Raw genomic sequence first — 20,054 nt, forward strand, 5'->3', positions numbered from 1 at the left:
TGACTCTTAGAGACCACCTAGGTCAGTGTTTCTCAACCTTGGCAGCTTTCAGACGGGTGGACTTCAACTCCCAGAATTCCCCAGCCAGCCTTGCTGGCTGGGGAATTCTGGGAGTTGAAGTCCACCCATCTGAAAGCTGCCAAGGTTGAGAAACACTGACCTAGATAGACCTTCTCCAGGAGGATCTGTCTCCAACCTGGTCCTTCAGCTCTTCCAACGGTGCCCTCGTCGCCCCTCAAACTGAGTCCCTCCCCCTTGCTGCTGGTCGTCCTCTTCTTTTTCCTTCCACCTTTCCCAGCATCAGAGCTGGGTCTTCCCATAATGATCCCAAAGTAGGATCACTGGTCATCCGTGCCTCGAGGGAGACGTCTGGGTTGATTTGTTCCATGACCCATCAGTTTGTTTTCTTGGCTGTCCATGGCCTTCTCAGGATTCTTCTCCAACACCCGAGATCAAAGGATCCATACTCTTCCTCTCCTGCTTCTTCAAAGTTCAACTTCCGCTTCCATAAAGGGTCACGGGGAAAATGTAAATGACAAGGAGGTCAGTAGGCTACATATACAGAAACTCATCTAACCAAGGTGGGTCCCCATTCACCATACCCACCCAAGGCCTGGGAGGACAGCTGGTTTTCAAGGCCTTCCAGAATGCCATCAGGGTGGGAACCAGCGGGATCTCACAACAGAGAAGGCAGCAGGCGGAAGTCCAACAGAACAGGAATGGGGTGATCCCGCGTTTGGTCTGACCTCTGTGTCTTGGCAGAGTGAGGGAAAATGCCATTTCTCATCACCCCTTGCCATTCATCACCAGCTGGGAGTCTCACAGAGCGTGGGAGTTTCATTAAATTTGTTTAATAATAATTCCATGTTGCCTTTAATGTGCAAAAGGGCAACTAAAAAGAAAGGGGAAAAGTGCCACAGCTTAGGCGTTGTTAGAAATGTTCGCATTCTTCCTGTCGCACTCCCACAAACACACCCAGCCAAGAAGTGAAATTGGGGTTCCTGGTGCCTTTTTTAGCATGTTCAGCGGCTCGAGGCAGCTTTGCCTGGCCTAGAGAACACTTTAGAAACAACAGAAATTAATACAAGCCAACGGAGCACGTGCCCATCTCCAGGGCTTATTTAAACTTTGACGGTCTTAAATGCTGGGTGAGCTCAAATAATTCTGTTTTGGAAAGGAACCTTTCACTTTAAAATGGGAGACCCACGAAGAAGGCAGCAATGGTGAATCTCTTAACCAAATACAGTATACTCCTGGCTCGATGGTTTATTAGAACAGTTTTTATTACAAAGTTCCAATCACCATGTACAGTTTTTACAACTTCCACTTAGCCAGAGGAGGAGGAGGAGACGATGTGTTAATTCCAATCCCCCCGACTAAAAATCAGCAGAGTCCATGGTAGAGTCCTATCTATAGAGAATTGTTCTACCGAGAGGTGGGGAACAGAGGCAAAAAGAGGCATTTCATGTGGTTTAAAAGAAAGGAGGGAGAAATATCTAAAAACATAAATCATCCTGGATGTTATTTTTGGGAGGTATTCCCCAGCTTGGCACCCTCTGTATGCGTTGGGACTACAGTTCCCAGAATCCTCAGTCAGCAGTTGGAATGTTTGTGAATATTCCATAGCACCTCCTGGCTTAAAAAAAGGGGCCAATTTCAACTAATTGCTATAGTTATCACAATTAATGGCTTAGAGTGGTTAAGACTGCAACCTTCAAAAAGATCGGGGGGTTCCCCCATGAGTTGGGGGGCAGGGAGGACCAAGTTCAGGAAAGTCCCTGGAACAATGACATCTTTCGCTGTGCAGCTAGAAATCTTTCGGCGCAGCTCTCAAATGGCACCATCGAAATAACTCCTGCAAAGTCACCTGGGGATTTCTCACCTTCCAGAAATCCACAGCAGCTCATCTTAAATCTCCCATGGGGGCATCCGGTGCAAGCCACAATGACGCCCTGTGCCTCATTGTGCAAACGATACCCATTACACCATCTGCATCATGTCTCATGACCTCCTGGCATGGGTGACCCTGTGCCCAGGCCCAAATGAGCTTTGGCATCACCTATCTGAGCTACGAGTGCCCAGCAACACCAAGCCGCCCCCTACCCCCAGGAAAAGGCCCCAGCAATTCAGAGGTGCCCACTTTTTGCTAGAGGACTCTGCTCTCCCCTCTGTCTCCAAGATGCGTCCACAAGACACACAGACCCAGCAAGTGACCACCTTTACCACATGTGAATCCAGACTCGGTGGTCAGTTTTGGATTCTGTGTCTCAAGCAAAGCTAGGAGACCGGGTTGAGTGAACCAGGGTTCAACAGGGGGACCCAACCCATCAATTCCCTGGGAGGGAGTCAGGACCCTTAAAACACTTTTCCTGCCCCCCACCAAACAGAGAAGAGTGAAGCTTTTGCAACAAGGGACCTGCGTACTGTCTCCTCCATCTGCTTAGCTTGCTGTAAATCCTCTGCTTTACCCATCTTTAAACAATAATTTCGATGGGTTGACTCACTTCCCCCGCTGCTCCAAGCTCTCTACTCTGGATGGAAGAAAGAAAGGTTTTCATTTCCTCCCTAAAAGCGGGCGGGGGGGCAAGGAGGAGGCAGGAACATAGAACTGGCTCGCCGCTTCAAGCGTCACTTCTGAATCCGTCCCGGGGCAGCTGCTGAAACCGCTTGCAGCGAGCAGTGAAGATGCTCCTTCCTGCCCTGTCTGGATGGCACGGGGGCACGGTTCTCCTGGCACCTCTGCCCCCTTTCCCCGAAGCAAAATCTTTCCCATGGAGTCCTCCCACCCCCCCACCCCCCTTGCTTGCAGACAGCACCTGGAAAAAGTTTGGGAGCATTGAACGGAGACATCATTCTGGGTTAAAACAAGGCACCACAAGGAGATCATGGTTGGCCTGCCCCAAACGCGGGACCAACCCGGCCGCTTTTCAGTAGCGTCCAAGAGGTGGGGAAGGGAGGGAGGCGCGAGGAAAGACCGCCCTTCCCTGCCTCGGCTCTGCTTTAGATGGGCTCAGGTTTCAGCTTGTCTGCGAGAAAGTCGTTCACAAAGGCTTCCACGATCTCAGGGGTGATTTCTTCCACGTCCATAACGTACTTGGCTCGAGCGGACATGTCCAAGATGGTGAGGAGGGGGGCGGCTTCCGGCAGGTTGGTATAATCTCGAAGAGAATCAGTCATGTCGTCCTGGGTAGGTGGGCCAGAAGGGGGAAAAAAATCCCATTAGAGGTGGTTTGGGGCATGACGTCCTCATCGACAGGAATAATTAGAAGCAAACAAGTGAAACCATTAAGCCCGTGTTTCTCCACGTTGGCCACTTTAAGATGGGTGGACTTCAACTCCCAGAATTCCCCAGCCAGCATTAAGCAGTTGAAATATTCTTGCAAGAAAATGCTAAAAACACCTAGTTTTCAAAATCAGGGTACCCCAAACCAGAGTCTGCTTGTGTTCCTTTTGGCACCCCCAGAAGGGTGAGACCCATTTTTTTTCTGCCTTTGGGCAGGGGTGTGGGTGTCCAAATGAGTGCAGGGAGCCTCGTGGGTGCTTAAGACCCCTATGGCACACCTTAAAATCCTGGATCCCCCCTCCCAAAGCAGGCAGGCTTCCTCTGCCCACTTTTGGGGTTCAAGCTTTGCTATGTGGCCCCTTGACTTGATGGACGTTGGACCACCTTTTAAAAGGGAGCCAGACATCGGCCTGCAATTCTAGTTTTCTGCAGGGAGAGACCATAGGAGGGGGCTTTCAGCTTCTGCCGTTTAAGAAATCGAATAAAAAATAAAATTTATTCAGACGTTAATAAAAAGCTCCTCCTGATTTTTTGCAGGGGGAGACAGGTAGGTTCTTCCCTGTACAGAAACAGCTTGAAATGCATTTCTCTACTGAAAAGCCTCCCCCACCCATTTTTCTACAAGTCTGCAGAAACGTCCAGGAGCCAGATGGGAGATAAAACTCATCAACGTAGGACCAGATTCATTTTTTGGACATCCCTGCGACACCCCCCCCCAAGCTTAATTCGGCCACCGTTCTCTTGCCTTTTGGCAGACGGCTTCAGGCACCCTCCCCACATTGCACGCCACGCCCGAGTTTACGATGCTGATTCGAAAAGCTGAGATCTCCACGCAGGCGGAGGACGTTGGGGTGAAGAAGTCCACCTTAAAAATAGCCGCTCAAGCTGTGCCCGTCCCCAGGGAGACAAAGAGCTTTCGCCAGGATAAGGCTGAGATCATCCTGCGGTCTACAAGTGCCGGGTTTAAATTGCATCATCCCCCGTTTGGGGACAGCCACGAGGCAGAATCTCTGACCGCATCTAGGTCTCCTCAATTCTGGATTTTCCTCCTGGCAGAGATTTCTCAACATCAGATTTATTCGAAGCTTAAATTATTTGCTTTTATTATCTTTCTCGGGTGGGGCTTCAAGCCTCTTCCGCCTGTTTTGTGCAAAGTCTCCTGTTTATACTTTGCTTCTCAAAGCCTCAATAAAGCAGTATTTTATACATTTCTGGAGTAGTTGTTTTTTTTTAACTTCTAAATCCTGCCTGTCTTTAACAGCACATTCCACTCCCATCATTTTTATCCTGAGAACTACAAACCTGAGAGGTAGACTCAGCTGTAAGGTGAACGAGTGGCCCAAAATCAGACAATTATCTCTAGCCCAGTGTTTCTCAACCTCAGCAACTTTTAGATGGGTGGATTGCAACTCTCAGAATTGCTCAGCCAGCAATGCTAGCTGGGGAATTCTGGGAGTTGAGGTCCACTCATCTTAAAGCTGCTGAGGTTGAGAAACACTGCTCTAGAGCATGGATTTGAACTCACCTCTTCCCAGTTCCAGCCTCAACTTAGAAATGCTCAACTCAGAGCTACAAGGTTTCTTAGAAAACCTCAGAGGCAACCTCCTGAGATTTTTCAAAACCCATTATCTTATATTTTTATGTTTATGTGCGAAGAGGTGGGAGTTTTAAAACACATGGCTGGAGAACACAGCCACCCTATTGACCTCATTTAACTTCCCTGAAACAGAACCAAAATCAAGTTTAGCGTTTATCCTGGTGAGATTCACTACTGTTTGGAGCAGGCTCCACTCCAGGAGCCCCCGGCTTGCAAAACGTGGGCATCCTTATGTTAACCACAATGGCGACAAGGACATTTTTTTCAGAAAAACGCCTTCCCCGCCTTTGCAAGGCTGTTTGCGAGACAGACCCGAAGTCAGCACCCGTTCCCAAAATACGCCACGTATTATTGAATATCAGGAACTCGCTTACATTAGGTCAGAGAATGAGAGAACAGAGCCCCCATGGACAGTGAACGTCTACCACTGAACACCCAACAGCAGGACCAAACAGATCTCCCTCCTTCTGAGGTTCCAAAAGGCATCACGTTGGCTGCGCTGGGGAGCACCACCCCGCAGGCAAGTTTTCCATTTCTACTATTTTGTGGGTCCGGCTGGGTACCCCGCGCTCAGCTCTGCCATCAATGCAAAGCACTGATCTGCGGCAGAGAGGCCCTTCCAGAAACAAGTCCTCCCTTCTTCTCGGCCCACTTCACAGTTAAGCCAGGGTTCCTCAACCAGATGGGTGGACTTCAACTCCCAGAATTCCCCAGCCAGCCACACACACAGGCTGCGGTTGCACACTGCAATGATTCGTTCTGCAGGAACCTGAGAACCTCAACTTACATTTCAAGATGCCCATGTTTCTAGTCCATATGGCCGAGACGCACAATGGCCTGGAAACATACAAGGCCTGGGCTTGGGTGACCCACGAGCCCCCTGTAGCCGCCATCCTTCCATTTTTAGGCCCTTCAGGGCACCTCCCGGACGGTGCCACCCAAGGGCCGATTTCCAGCAGCACAAACATTGGGCTGAGCGACTGTCCTCCCCGGGCACAGGAAAGACTTGATGGCAAAGGAGGAGCAAAAGGCCATTCCCCCTTCCCAAGGTATCTGTTGCAAAGGAATCTTTTGCACCCCTAGAAAGAGCCCAAGGCCCCCTCCTAAAACAATGCAAAGTAAGATGTGCACAGAACTATTTGCGTGCTAAACTTACATTCCTCATACAGTAGAGAACTTTTATTTTGGTCTTGACTCAGTGCTGCCGGCAACAATCCTGCTTATTAAGTTTATTATTATCCTCATTCCCTGCTTTTCGGAAGAACAAGCAAAAACTGCTCCCTAAACTAAAATAGCAAGTAATTTGGAAATATTAAACGAAACCTCCATTTTGCTCTCCAGTTGGCGGAGCCAAATGTTTTTCCCCCTCCCCAAGCCTCAGTCTTATGATCTGCAGTAGGGGGATAATAATATCGTGGGGTGGCGTTGCAGGCTATTTAAGCAAGTGACATGGAAAGCTCTGAAACTGTGAGTCTTGACCTGCTGGGAGTCAGAAGCAACCTTGAGGGAGGGGGGCACTTCAGGAATTTGGGGGAGTTTGCAGGTAGGAGACTTGACCCTGCTCTGCCCGGACAGGGGCTTGTCCAGGCCGCGCGGGAACACAGTCTAGAGGGATCCAGTTCCAGGTGCCCCTGATGAGCGTGCCTGGGGTGGGTAGCCGTCCAGGGGATGGGGCGAGAGCGCGGCCCTGTGCAGGCCCAACCAGGCGTCCAGCCTTGGTGCCAATGAAATCGTTGGTTTTGTGCATCGGAAGCGGGGAGGGGGAACACGTGGGTTTGTCAATCATGGAAATGGGGGGGGGGGCAACAGCACTGCAAAATTTGAGAAGTCTTAACCAAAAGAATTCTATTTATTTGGGAGACAGAGTAGATAGATAGATAGATAGATAGATAGATAGATAGATAGATAGATAGATAGATAGATAGATAGATAGATAGATAGATAGATAGATAGATAGATACAGATAGATGATAGATGATTGATAGACAGAGATAGGAGAGAGAGAGAGAGAGAGATGGTAGACAGATGCTACAGGGTCTTCTATGTGTGCTCTGCAATCCCAACATTAGACTCTCACGACACCCTTGCGAGGTGCGTCTCCCTTCATCCTTTCCCGCTCGTCTGAAGGTTGGCCACAATGTTCGCTCCCCCGGCAAGTTGGCACCCACCAAGGAGGGAGCCTTTTGTCTAGGCCCCCCGGAACACCCTCCACTAACCCCTAGTTTGCCACGCCCCGTTAGTGCCAATATTTGGGAGGAGCCTTGAGATGCAGGTCTTCGTCTGGACCTTTTCTCACATTCCAGTTTTGGGCCCTGACAAAATTTTGGGGAACTTGGGGTTGTGGCCTCCGTTTCAGGCCGTCCTCGCTGGCCTTCCTTAATTTGCTTTTCGGTGGAATTGTTCTTCTCTGCAGTCAGCTCTTCTGAAGCCAGGAAAGGCAGCCTAGATTTATTTTAAGTCAGTAAAAATAAATCTCACCCCGGCGCTTCGCCCTCGCTTCCTTCTGCGGCTTTTCACCGAGACTCCCAACTGCAAGAGGCTTGCTAGAATTTATGGCCGAATTTATTATCTTCCCCCGGCTTTGTCTGGTTCGCCTGGGTCCTGCCTGCCGTCTACCCACCTCCGTCCATCTTGCTCTGCTCCTCTCCCACTTACAAAATGGCGGGTGCGAATCCTGGCGCTCCAAACCGTGAGAGGGCAGGGCACCTGTCAAGGGGGGCTCCAAAATTGGCTTGCCATCATTTCCCCCCAGCTTGGAACAGATGCTCCGATGCACCCGAGACTCCAGCATGGAGACCCGAGATGTGCACCGGGGGCCGAACGGGTGACAAAATCCAGAAATCCAGGGCCTTGATTCCCCTCCCTCTATTCCCAACCCAACCTGGAAGAGCCTAGGATAAAAAACCTGGTAAATTTCCCCCAAGGGATTTCCTTGCTCCGCACCCTTGTATGGTCCTTGTGTTGATTCCCCAGAGATGGGGGGTGTTGCTGGTTTCTGGGGAGGATGACCCCACGCCCCCCATCCTTCCTAGCTAACAGGTTTGCACCTCTGCTCCAGACCCTCCTCTTAATTTTTTCGGCTCCCTCGTTCCTTCACTTCAAGGCCACGCGCTGCAAAGGCCACCCCACCCGCTACAGAAGAGCCGGCCCCGCCAGTCCACGCAGTGGCCTCTTCCTTGTGGCCGGCCACCTGGCCGGATCCCCCTTCCCCTCGCAGGGCTGGCGCGAAGGAGGGCTGGGTGGAGCGTCGAGGAGCCGGCGCAGCGGGGTTGATGAATGGGTCATTCAGCTCTCCGTCAGCGAGCCGGCAAGCAGATGGTGGGGCGAATGAATGGAGGGCTGTGTTTTTTAAGGCATCCAGGCCACGGGGTTGGTTGGAAGGGGAGAGGAGAAGGATGGCGTGGGGGGGAGAAGGGGCGCAGAGGGTCTTTTGTTTTAGAATTCATTTTGCCAACAACAGACACATTCAGGCATCTCGGGAGCAGGCGGGCAGGCGGGGAGGCAAGCCAGCTGGGGGGGTCTCCAAGCATTTGGCGGGAGGAGGAGGAGGACAGAGGAGTGGGAAACGGGGTTGGTGGTCCCGGGCAGGCAGGGAAGGGCTGATGGGCTAGGGGGCATTTGCTTAAACGGAGATGGAGGCTGCGCGATTCCCAACTGGGCGACATCTTAGGCTGAATGCTCAGCGGCCCCCCAACGCCAGGGGCGGGCAGCAGGGAGGACCTTCCTGGCTGACGTGTGCCCCCCCCGGCTGAAAAGGAGAGGCACGGCCCTCAGAACGGAAAGGGCGAGCCCTGAAGGAGGCTGAAGGGCACTCGAAAAAGGGAACACCAGCTCAGACGCGGTTCCCGACCCCGGGAAGATCGTGGATCCTCTCGCGGCAGAATCTCTCCAAAATGCTGCCTCGCACCCGGCCGGCAAAAGGTTCTCTGTTTCTACCCAAACATCATGGCTTTGCTGGATCGTGACCCAGAGCTACATCCCAGTCTATTTCCACAATGGATGGTTCCACTCTGTTAGCAAGTCTGTGGCTGGGCCATGTCATTTGGTGGGCAATATTTGGAAGTGGCTTCCCATGGCTGTCTTCCCTTGTGGCAGGGTTTCTCAACCTCATGCTGGCTGGAGGAATTCTGGGAGTTGAAGTCCACCCATCTTAAAGCGGCCGAGGTTGAGAAACCCTGCTTTATGGTTTTCTTCCCAGTCTACCCTAAGGCCCTGCAATCTCTGGGCGGTCTCCCATCCAAGTTCTAACCAGGCCCAACCCTCCTTTCTGATTTTTCAACATCAGCCACTGGTTGCCCCATGCTATCCAAAACGATTATGATCTTTCTTCTTCTACACTACAATGGGAGACCAGTTTTCCCTCCATGGAATTCTGGGTATTGTAGTTCAGTGGTAGACCTCTAGAACTCCCTTGGCTGATCCTGCCATAGTGAGAGAGTTTTCCCTGAACTGGGTGTTCGCCCAAAACATAGACGTCAGCTCCCAACATTCCCTAGATGGTGTGGCTGTTGCTGAGGCTTCTGGGAGAAAACTCCACACCTGGAGGATGTGAAAACTGGGGTAAGGCAGGCCAACAAATCTACAGGTAGTCCTCATTTAATGACCACAATAGGAACTGGAAAATTGGTTGTTTTGTTAAGTGGGGTGGTCATTAAGTGAGTTACCACGTGACCGGACCCAATTTTACAACCATTTTTAAAATGGTCATTAAGCAAGTCATGTGGTTGTTAAGTGAATCCAGCTTCCCCAATGGATGTTTTTTGCTGGAATTAGCTTAACAACCACATCATTCGCTTAATGACCGTTGTAAAAAAGGTCGCAAATCGCAATCATGTGACTGTGGGGGGGGGGCGACAGTTTGTGACTGTTGTAAGGGCGAGTTCAGTTCTAAAGCACTTTTTCAGAGGCCGTTGTAACTTCAAACCGTAGTTAAATGAATGGTCGTTAAGTGAGGACCACCTGTAGTTGCCAGTTCGAGGCAAAGCAGCCCCTGGAAACAGCTGCCCGTAAGCCATGAATGTCAGCCAGTCTGATACCGCCCTCTCCCTCTCTTCTCTTCCCCATACCTCTCCGGCCACAAAAAACAGCAATGGAGTCTCCTCGTCTTTGGCTTTGTATTTGGCAATGATCTTCTCGGCAATGGGCTGGATCAACTGCTTGGCCGCCTCGGATTCCCCGTCGTCGTCAGAATCTGCAAAACGGGGACATAGAAGAAGTGGTGATCATGTTCCTGAAGGAGGCTTTAGACAGAAGCAGCAGAAAGGGACAGAGAGCAGAGCACAGGGTGTGGAGCAGCGTTTCTCAGCCTTGGCGGCTTTCAGATGGGTGGACTTCAACTCCCAGAATTCCCCAGCCAGCTTTGCTGGCTGGGGAATTCTGGAAGTTGAAGTCCACCCATCTGAAAGCTCCCAAGGTTGAGAAACACTGGAGTGGAAGGTTGCTCTGAACCCAATAGCAGAGTTTCCTCTCAAGTTTAGGGTGATCATGCATCCCAAGGTTCTAGTCCTCATTCTTCAAAATCTGTTTCTTTTCCTCTTCGGCTCGTATTCCTAGGTTTTTTGTGGGCCTTTGCTTCTCTTCATTTATTTTAATCATTTTTTTTTGATGATGATTACAATGACGCTTTCCACACACACGCGCGCGTGCAGCCGAAAATATAACTTTAAAACCATCGATGAAGAAGGGCAGTTATAAAAAGGGGCAATCCCCACTGCAGAGGGGAACGGGAGAAAAAAGTGGGCTTTTCAGGCGGAAAGGCCGCACCTTTTGGGGAAAAGCTACCTCCTTAACCCAAAGGTTAGTGCGCCGGAAAGGGAAGCCCCCCCCCACGCTAGACCCAGCCAGTGGCTCAGAGATTACAGCCCTGTTCTGTATTATCTGTATGAGAGGCTCATACAGGCCTGGACTCCGTAACCCATGGGTTTGGTGACGTTTTAGGTTTCCTACGTCCCCTGTCCCCGTTCCAGGAGCAACAATTGTCCGATTGCTTCCCCCTTTCATGGAAACACCCAGCTTCCCTTCCAAACGGCGTTCTTTTGTATTTTAATAATCGCTTTTTCATCTTTTATAACGAGTCCTTTTATCTGTTTGTTATTTCTTTTCATTGCTGCGTGCCGCCCAGGGTCGCTTTGTGGGAGACGGGTGGCGACATAAATGTGATCCATAAATAAAATCCATAAAATAAATTCTGCATTCGTCCGTTCTCTTGACCGACCCGGGTTCCTTTCCGCCTGGGGTAGCAAGCTGAGCTGTGTCGTCAGAGGGGGAATGGCAATTTTCATTCCCTTTTCACAATCGGGCCCTGGGACGAATGGGGGTTTCATTAGGGGAACGGAACGGAGTCCTGGAAGAATTAGGACGGACCCGAGGAAATGCTCGTTTACGCAACGTGTCGTTCAACTCGCTATCGTGAGATGCGGTGCTCAGCGGGCTTCAAAAAGGGGCTGGATTGATTCATGGAAGTCCTGGGGATCCTGGGCTGTTAGGGGGACCGCCTCTGAAGACCCTCCGCGGGGAGACTGGGGGACTTGCTGATGCCGTTGGGGGGCCCTGGGAGAAGAGGCTCTGGATGATGGGCCAAGCCCACAGGGCACGACTTCTGCTGTTATGGAGGGCTAAACCTCTCCGTGTGTCCGCTGGCGCGATTTTCTAGATCTGCATTATACCTGCTGATGCAGCCGGCTGCTCCACGAATGGAGCAAGGAGAAAACGAAGACTTGAGAGCGACGCAGCAGCACCGAGAGATCGCTGGGTGCCCCCCAAATATGGGGGGCAGAGATAAGGAGGCCGCGGCTGGGGAGCAAAGGACCAGGATGGGGGAAGCCCCTTTTTCAGAGGCAGAGGCATGCTTGACGGTGAACGAAAAATCCCCCAAAGGACAGTTCAGCAGAATCTCAAGCCTGTTTGCACTGGGGGATGTGAGTCGTGTGAATTGGACATGCCGGGGTGGGGCGGGGGAGAATTGGCCTGCGCCCCCTCCCCCCAGATGGGCAGTGTGCCTCACTGTTATTTAAACCCAGAAGAGAATTTGCAGAGGAAGAAATCCGCCCAGCCTCTCTGTGTTTGCATTTGGGGAGGAATGATTATTAATGGGATTAATTCTGCCCCCCCCCACCGCCCCCAAAGCTCCTTGGCTCGGCTCCAGCTCCCTTGTTTTCTGGCTGACCTCTCCTGCAGCTCCCACGGAGGGGGCAAATATCAACGGTGTGAAACCAATTAACAAAGCCCCCCCAGGGCACCTTCTGTTAAGGAACAGACACGCCGTGCGCAGCGCGATGCTCCCAGGCTCCTGCTTATAGAAAGAGCATTTGCAATTGAAGGAGCGAGTGGAGTGGGGGGGAAAAGAGGGGAGATGGGGGCTGCAAAGCAGAAGTCTGCTGCCAGGGTTCTCCAGCTGAACACAAAAAGAGAGCAACTTACGGGCACAAGAAGGCACTGATGCAAGGCCAATTGTGCACGGCAGGATTATGCAGAATACCAAACAAGTTGAAGAATTGAATGCTAGCCCTGGGATTCAGTGCGATTCAGGCAACCGGTGCAGAATTGCATCCACGTAGGATGAGAACTGGATCCTTCCATACATACAAAATCTTGAGGGTTTTTCTAAAGTCAAGTTTCTAGGCCTCATGAACAGGTAAACAGATTGTCGGCAAGGCCTGATGCGAAGGCACTAACCGGCCAAGAAGGATGAAGATGTTCAAGGCAGGGGCAAGCTGAGGGCACTGCCAAGGGGATCAGAGTCTGCTTTGCTTCTGAAAAAGGTGGCTTTGAATTCAGGATGGCACTGATATTTGCACAACCCTTAGCCGAGGTACGTACCAGAATTGGGCCTTTTATTCTGTTTTTTTCCCTTCTTTTATTCCCCCCACAAAGGTAAATAAAAAGTAAAACAGCAATAAAGGAACAGATGCCCACCCCAAATAACAATCTGGTCAGGAGAGAGCACAGCACCGTGCTAACAGAAGAGGCAGAAATGATGGTTTCTTTTTCAAAACTTTTTTTTCCTAGCGAAGCAGTGGATCTGGGCACGTCTGGGTCTCCTGGAGGTTCACGTCTGCCCCTCCGGATCCCACTGTGCCAGCAGGGCAAAAAGAGGGTGCATCTTCGCCAAAGCGCTGGAAACATCTGGGTCGTTCTAACCTCACCCCTCTCGCTAACCACACTGAAATTTCGGCCCCTTCCGTGGACACAAAGGAGAGACGCGACTGCACAGCTAGAGTAACTGTCCCCTCCCAGGGTTATCCATCACGGGTGAGACAGCCCCCCCCATTAATCACACCCAATGCGGGGAGTGGGGAAATGTATTCCCCCCACCCCGAAAGGCAGGAAAATGTGCTCATTGTGAGAACCTCCCCGCTTAAATAAACAACCAGATCACAGCAGACAAGAACTGATAGAGAGCGAAGAGGAGGGGGTGCAGGTGATGAATTGTTGGGGGGACAGATAAGGAGAGCCCCCAGGAGGGGGAAAAATCAGGCTAAACCTGGAATTCAAGATGGCCTCTTCCTTTCTTTCTGTTTGTTCCTTCTTTTGCTTTTTTCCCTCCTTCCTTCTCTTTCCTTTCTTTCTCTCCTTTTTTCTTTTCTTTTCTTTTCTTTCTTTCTTTCTCTTTCTTTTTCTTTCTCTTTCTTTCTCTTTCTTTCTTTCTTTCTCTTTCTTTCTTTCTTTTTCTTCTCTTTCCATCTTGTATTATTTATTCTTCCTTCTCTCTCTTTCCCTTTCTTTCCCTTTCTTCCATCCTTTCCTTATTTTCTTTTTCCCACTGCCCTTCCCTTCCCATTTCCTTTTTAACTCCTTCCTTCCCTCCCTCCCTCCCTCCCTCCCTCATCTCTCTCTCTCTCTTTCCTTCCTTCCTTCCCATCTTTCTGTTTCCTATTCTGTCCGTCCTCCCTCCCTCCCTCCCAACAGTTGCTAGAAGCAGCTTACTTCTAAATTGACCGAATAGGTTTCATTTTATAAATCTGTATTTGTTTTCTGAACACATTTCCACCGGGTCCCGCGGTGCGCAAAATACTGTAATGAGAAGCGAGACAAAAGCGAAGCCATCGAGGGAAGATGAAGGTTGCGAAACGCAGGTGCCGACGGGTGGGGACGAGGCCCCCGGGCCTTCAGCTGCCCGCCCTCTGCTCCTCCTCGCTCTCAGCCTCTCGATGGGCAGGTGAAGGGTGGGACAGACGTGGGGAGAGCCACCTGTGCGGTCTCGGGCGCCTCGGAGGAGAGGTCTACCATGAACGTCATTAATCAACCCCGATGCAAACCGTGGGCAAATAAATGCCCATCCACGCCCGCCGCCCCCCCGCTTCTCTCTGCTTCACCAACCGCAGGAGAACGCAGAGGACAATTAAGCCAGTGCACAAATGGCACACCAGCCAATCTGGGTCGGCACGTGAAAAAGCCAGGCTGCGAGGAACGGGCGATGCCCAGCTGTGAGCACGCGGGTGAGTTCTGCACGCGAGCAGCCCCCTCGAACAAGCGCCGCTTTGCGGAGGAGAGCCGGGGAACGTGCCGACCGAGGCTTACAAGCCAAAGGATTAATGACGGGCAGAATTGCACCCCTGGCCAGCCACCCCCCGTGTTTTTCTTATAAAACCAGGGAAGCAAAGAGAGGGGCTTAAATGCAGATGCTGTTTAAGAACGGATGAGATACGCTGCTTGTGCGCTCCAGGGGTTTTACAAATACCCCATTCAGACACAGCGGGGCGCAAGCAGAGTGGCTGTGATGACAGGGCAGGCAACAAAAGTGGCGTATGGAATTGTCATGTACGCGGAGAAAAGGCGCGGCAGCCGTTCCCTTTCGGAAGGATCGGAGCATTGGCTGGCGGGAACGGGGTTCCACTTCACGCCGATTCCTGGATTCCCACAACCAGGAAGTCTGTGGTAGGAGGACCAGCAGGGCAGTGTTTCTCAAGCTCAGCAACTTTAAGAGGTGTGGACCAACTCCCAGAATTCCCCAGCCAGCCTGCTTTAAGTTGGGTGGGCTTCCACTCCCAGAATTCCCCAGCCAGCACACTTTAAGATGTGCGGACGTCAACTCCCAGAATTCCCCAGCCAGCACGCTTTAAAATGGGCGGACTTCCACTCCCAGAATTCTGAGAGTTGAATTCTGGGAGTTGAAGTCTACCCATCTTAAAGTTGCCGAGGTTGAGAAAAACTGCAGTATGGAATCAAGAGCTGGTACTTTGGTGAGAGTTACTACTTAATCAATGATTAAGGGCAGAACACAAGATAAAGGCAGTGGCTGTTTATGGCACTCCCTGCCACCTGATGGGGTAACTGAGGAAATCATCACCCATTTTTCAAGGGGACAGACGTTGCAATGAAACGAAAAGGTTCTCCTGCAGCTGCCAAACAAAGTCAAATGCAAGATAGTTCAGCCAAACGGCTCACTGTTCTTTTCAAAGAACAAGAATGGGATGAGGAAGTATCAGTGGGGCAATAAGAACCATGGGTTGGGAATGACCTACAGCAGGGTTTCTCAACCTTGGCAGCTTTCAGAAGTGTGGACTTCAACTCCCAGAATTCCCCAGCCAGCCTTGCTGGCTGGGGAATTCTGGGAGTTGAAGTCCACACTTCTGAAAGTCGCCGTGGTTGAGAAACACTGACCTACAGGAACATAAAAAAAAAATCTGCCGAGTTCTTCGTGCAGGCATTCAAACGCTCCTTAAAAAGTATTTCGTTTTGCTTGCTTTTCAGTTAGGATCAGTTATTCTTGCCCTTGGCTGGGGGTTATGGGGGGCGTAATCCCAGCACATCTGAATGGTACCTGTTTTTGGAAAAGGGTTTCATAATCATTTTCTATGCCGAGGCTGCAATTCTAAACCGTAGGCATCCTTTTCTCTCTCTTGCATTTATATAGCATTCTGACTGCATTAAAAAAACAGCAATGTCAACATTTTAATCTAGGAAAATACATTTCGGGATGAAAAGCAGCCGATCGATATTATAAAATGAATTTCTTCTCCAAGCTAGTCATCTATCTGGCCAGACCAAATGCTGAAGACACTGAATGGGGTGGGAGAAATTCTTGATTTCCAAGCTCTACTTGTGAGAAGCCAGCAGCAGGAGTGAATTTCCAAAGGTGATTCTACCCGAATAGCACCGACAGACTTTTCCACTGACCATCCAACACTTGTTGAGCTGGCAGAAAATGTGCCAAGCCCGCCCCCCCCACGACAGTTAAGCTTGGTGACTGTCCCTTATGGGTTTTAATGCATGACCTACCACCTATTTTGGGGTGGGGTCAGGCTGGGCATAACCAGTCACGGGCACAGAGTTGCTTGGCGTGGGTAACGTAGGTTATTTCTGAACGTGGGTGTAGCGTTCTTTTGGAAGAGTGCTAAACCTGCGTCCAGGAATCTCTCAGCTGGCAGGGTGCAGGAATGGAGGAAGGGGTGGCGTGGAGGAGAAAGCCGTTGCTAACAAGCAATCTCCATTTTTGATGAGGGTTGCAGCCCAACAGCCTTGCTGGCAGGGAGTCAGTTCTGTCCTCATGGCTGACAGAGCCAGAAGGCCCGATGCCCTGCCCTCAAAGGAAAAAACATTTTAAAAATACAGCCCAGCAGAACTGCTGGTTAGCAGAAGTTCCATAATGAAATTCAGCAGAATTCAGGCTGGCAGAACCCACCTCTTTTGTTATTTGACTGACTCCTGGGCAGCACGGGACTAGCACAAATCCTTCTTTAAAATATACAACTAGCGCCATGAGTGCTAAACACGTGTTTAACAAACAGGTCTCGCGCTCCTTCGAACGAACGCTAGACCTGGGTTTGTAAGGAGCCCGCATACGGCTGACAAGGGCTTCAGAAAGCAGCAGCCTGGCATCAGTCTAAGGGAGCAGCAGGGCCAACTGTCCACGGAGGGCAGTGCCCAGAGGCCGAGGGATGGGGGCATGCCCGCAGCCTCCTACAATGGCCAAGGGGACCTGGGCAGATCCCTTCCCTAACAGCATCAGCATCTCAGTCACCAACGAAACGGGCTAGGTGGTAGGAAAACTTGTGTTGGGAGATGAAGGGAATCACAAAACAGGAATTGTGAAAGAAAATTTTAAGCTGCCTTGGTAGTGGGCTGGGGACCAGCAGAAGAGGACCTCCTGAGGGCACAGCACAAAATATGCCAGCTGGGGAACCTGTAGATGAGGCCCAAGAAAGAAAGGGATTTTGATCTAGGGAGGAACAGAGTCTGCATATTTGTTCCAAAGAGATTCCAAATCATGCAATGTAACGCTCTAAATTCCACAATCTGGCACAAGGCCTTCATGCCAAACATGTTTCTTTTCGTGGGCACATTTCTCTTCTCTTTCCAGCCTAACTCTAAGAAGGGTTAAAGACTCACACAGACTGCTTAATAGGCCAATTCCTTAAACACCAGGACTCTGATTCAATCTCCTCCCTTTTTTGGCATCTACCATCCCCACAAGTATCTCTTTGCAGTCATGAGGACTAGAAACTTTATCAGACTTAGCTACTTTTACAGAAAGCTACACTTCCACCAGGAAATCATCATCTTCCTGATTTTTGCTCCCCCCTGCTCGGTGGCAAAGAGAAAAAAAATGACAGCAAAACCTAATTTCATTTGGGGGACCATTCAGGGTGGCTTGGGGGGTAGTTTGCATACCTACAAAAAGGACAAGACAAGGACCCTCATTCAGCTGGACAGCGTTGGAGTCAGTCAGCTCTAAGACAGGCTTGGGGTGCCAGGGGAACTCCTGGCATTCAATGTCATTCAGCACCTCCACTCGGCCTTGTCGGGTGATCACGTCCCCCTTGGTGTCCAAGACTATAAGTGTAGGGATACCTGCAATAGGACAAAATAAAAAAGAAACCAAGACAGGAGAGGGGAAGCGGGAAGAGAAGGAACCACATTATTTCATATTACATGCTATATTTCACATAGTCAAAAGTTGTGCTGAAGTCAAGATATATTATATGTATAGCATCCCCACAATCTACTAAGGAAATTATCTGATTTGGAAAAGCAATACAATTAGTCAGACAAAATCTGTTCTTGACAAATTCGTGTCCTCGTATTAATGTGAGCTCATTAAAGTTATTTTTCTACATTCTGATGGTATCAAAGTTGTTTTTTTAAAAAATTTCTTCATTAATTTTCCATTCATGGGGCAATGATCATAGGTGAAAAAGTCCTTTTCCTTCAAGAGAGTGTCCCATGATTTTTGAACAGCCAACTGCGCACTGTAAGATGTTGCAGGGTGTTCTGACCCCTCCCCCTGCCCTGGGACCAACCTGTCTCCTTGCCCTATTACTCCCCTCCAAAACCTGAACGTACAGATTGGTACTTGAAATGACGGATACCTCAATATTAAGAGCAAGAATTCCCACACTTCCAATTACCGAGCCATTGACTTTAATGGAAAAAAATCCAGATTAAAAAATGACATTAAACAACTTTCTGTTCCCAGCCCCTCTGTCTTGAAAAGGCCACAGTGCCCAGGATCAACACTAAGTGAAGTCAAGTGAGATAATTTGACTCCCAAGGAAAAAAGATCTAGACAGAGGGCAACACAGAAAGGCATTTTAACTATTACTTGCCCCCCAAAAACAAGCCATCTGTGGGTAATTGCTGTCTGCTGATTACCAGCAGAAAACAAGCCAGCTGGGCTGCCTGGCCTGTTTTTTGCTGGCAAACAAGGAACTAGATATCCTTTTGCAGCTTCTGAGCATGTGCAGTGATGCCACTACACAGCCCCTCCTGTCAGTAGCATTACAAGCTAGGTATGCAAAAGAGAGGGTTGCACAGTAATATCACTGACAGGTGGGGGGTGGTCATAATTTGTTTCACTTTGCTACAGACACCCCTGGAATGACAGAATCCCCCAACAGAGGGACTGGTTGATAGCAATATTTATTTCATGGCTAATCCCACCCCAGCAGGGGAAAAGCTTGTTTTCTGAAATGCATCGGTTCAGGTGGGCAGCTCAGGGAACAGGTGAAGTGGGAAACAGCTGGAGAAACAAAATGGGGGAAACAGCTGGAGAAACAAAATGTTTACAGGATGGGTAAACAGTGAAGAAAGGGACCCCCGAGCTTCTTCTCCAACTCTTCGAAAAGGAACAAGAGTCTACTGGAGAGTTTCTCAACCTTGGGCACTTTAAGATGGGTGGACTTCAACTCCCAGAATTCCCCAGCCAGCAAGGCTGGCTGGGGAATTCTGGGAGTTGAAGTCCACCCATCTTAAAGCATGCTGGCTGGGGAATCCTGGGAGTTGAAGTCCACATATCTTACAGTTACTAAGGTTGAGAAACCCTGGTCTACTGTATGGGCCGTTGACAGAACCCTGGTGTATTGCAAGCCACCATCTCACTTCCCGGACTCAGCTGCTCCGTGCACTTATTTTCGGCTCCCTCCGCATTCCAACCCCATGGCTTCAGATCTTGGCCAGGCTCCCAAACTGCTCGTGTACATTCAGACTCGACTGGGCCTTTGGACTAACAAGCGCTTCTTGAGCGGACAGCTTGATTTAAGCCTCCGCTCTCCCGTTCCACCCAGCACATTTCAGGACCGAAACCTGTCTGCACAATGACCGCCTGGGCATTCTCTGCTCCGTTGCAGCAATTCTGTTTCGTGGGCACCAGATTGCAGGGTCAGTTCCCAGTTAAAAGGAACCGGCAGGAAGGGAGAACCTGAAAAACTGTGGTTGCTTGGAGCTTGTAAGATGTGTTGGGAAAATAGCATGCGCTAAACCAAGTGCAACTCTCTATTTTTGCCTTTATGGATCACTGGACCGTTTGCCGTCACTTTTCTTGCTGTCAAATCTACGCACTGCCAGAGAAACCTGATAGATGTCAGGAGTCAGTCTGTCCACAGCAGCCACCTGTTGTTCAGCTGTTCTGGAATCAGGTTTCCTGCAAACGCGGCCAAATGCAGCCTCAGCTCTCCCAACCTTTCCTTTCCTCCCTCTTGACCAGGCAGAGCAAAACAGCAGCCATGGCAGGCTGCTCACAAGCCACTGGCGTGGTGCTACTGCAGAAAGGGCAAATGCGATCGTTGGCTGATTTAAGGGAACCCAGGTGGCAGGAAGGCATGCACCCCAACTGAGCCAAAATGCTGCATCTCTTCCTTAGCAGAGAAGGTTCAGGCCAGCATCCTGCCTTGTGGGCCTTCAGAACAAGCCACAGTATCATCTGCATGGCAGGGCTGTTCTGCAACTGATGCGGTC

At 50.3% G+C, this 20,054-nt stretch overlaps 1 protein-coding gene across 1 annotated transcript in view; it reads right to left on the minus strand.

Moving 5' to 3' along the window:
• Window positions 1-161: 161 nt before the first annotated feature.
• Window positions 162-20,054, minus strand: part of NXN (nucleoredoxin) — a 68,763-nt gene continuing 48,870 nt past the window's right edge. Inside the window, exons 6-8 of the mRNA XM_088131310.1 lie at window positions 17,493-17,672; window positions 9,947-10,071; window positions 162-3,183 (exon numbers count right to left, since the gene is read on the minus strand). Coding sequence (XP_087987436.1) covers window positions 3,001-3,183; window positions 9,947-10,071; window positions 17,493-17,672 — 488 coding nt within the window. The 3' untranslated portion in view covers window positions 162-3,000. The remainder of the gene's footprint in view (window positions 3,184-9,946; window positions 10,072-17,492; window positions 17,673-20,054) is intronic.

The sequence above is a fragment of the Python bivittatus genome, unplaced genomic scaffold (assembly GCF_059951505.1).
Source record: "Python bivittatus isolate LINGU-HERP-01145 unplaced genomic scaffold, Pbiv_v1 ctg000940_np1212, whole genome shotgun sequence".
Classification (NCBI taxonomy): domain Eukaryota; kingdom Metazoa; phylum Chordata; class Lepidosauria; order Squamata; family Pythonidae; genus Python; species Python bivittatus.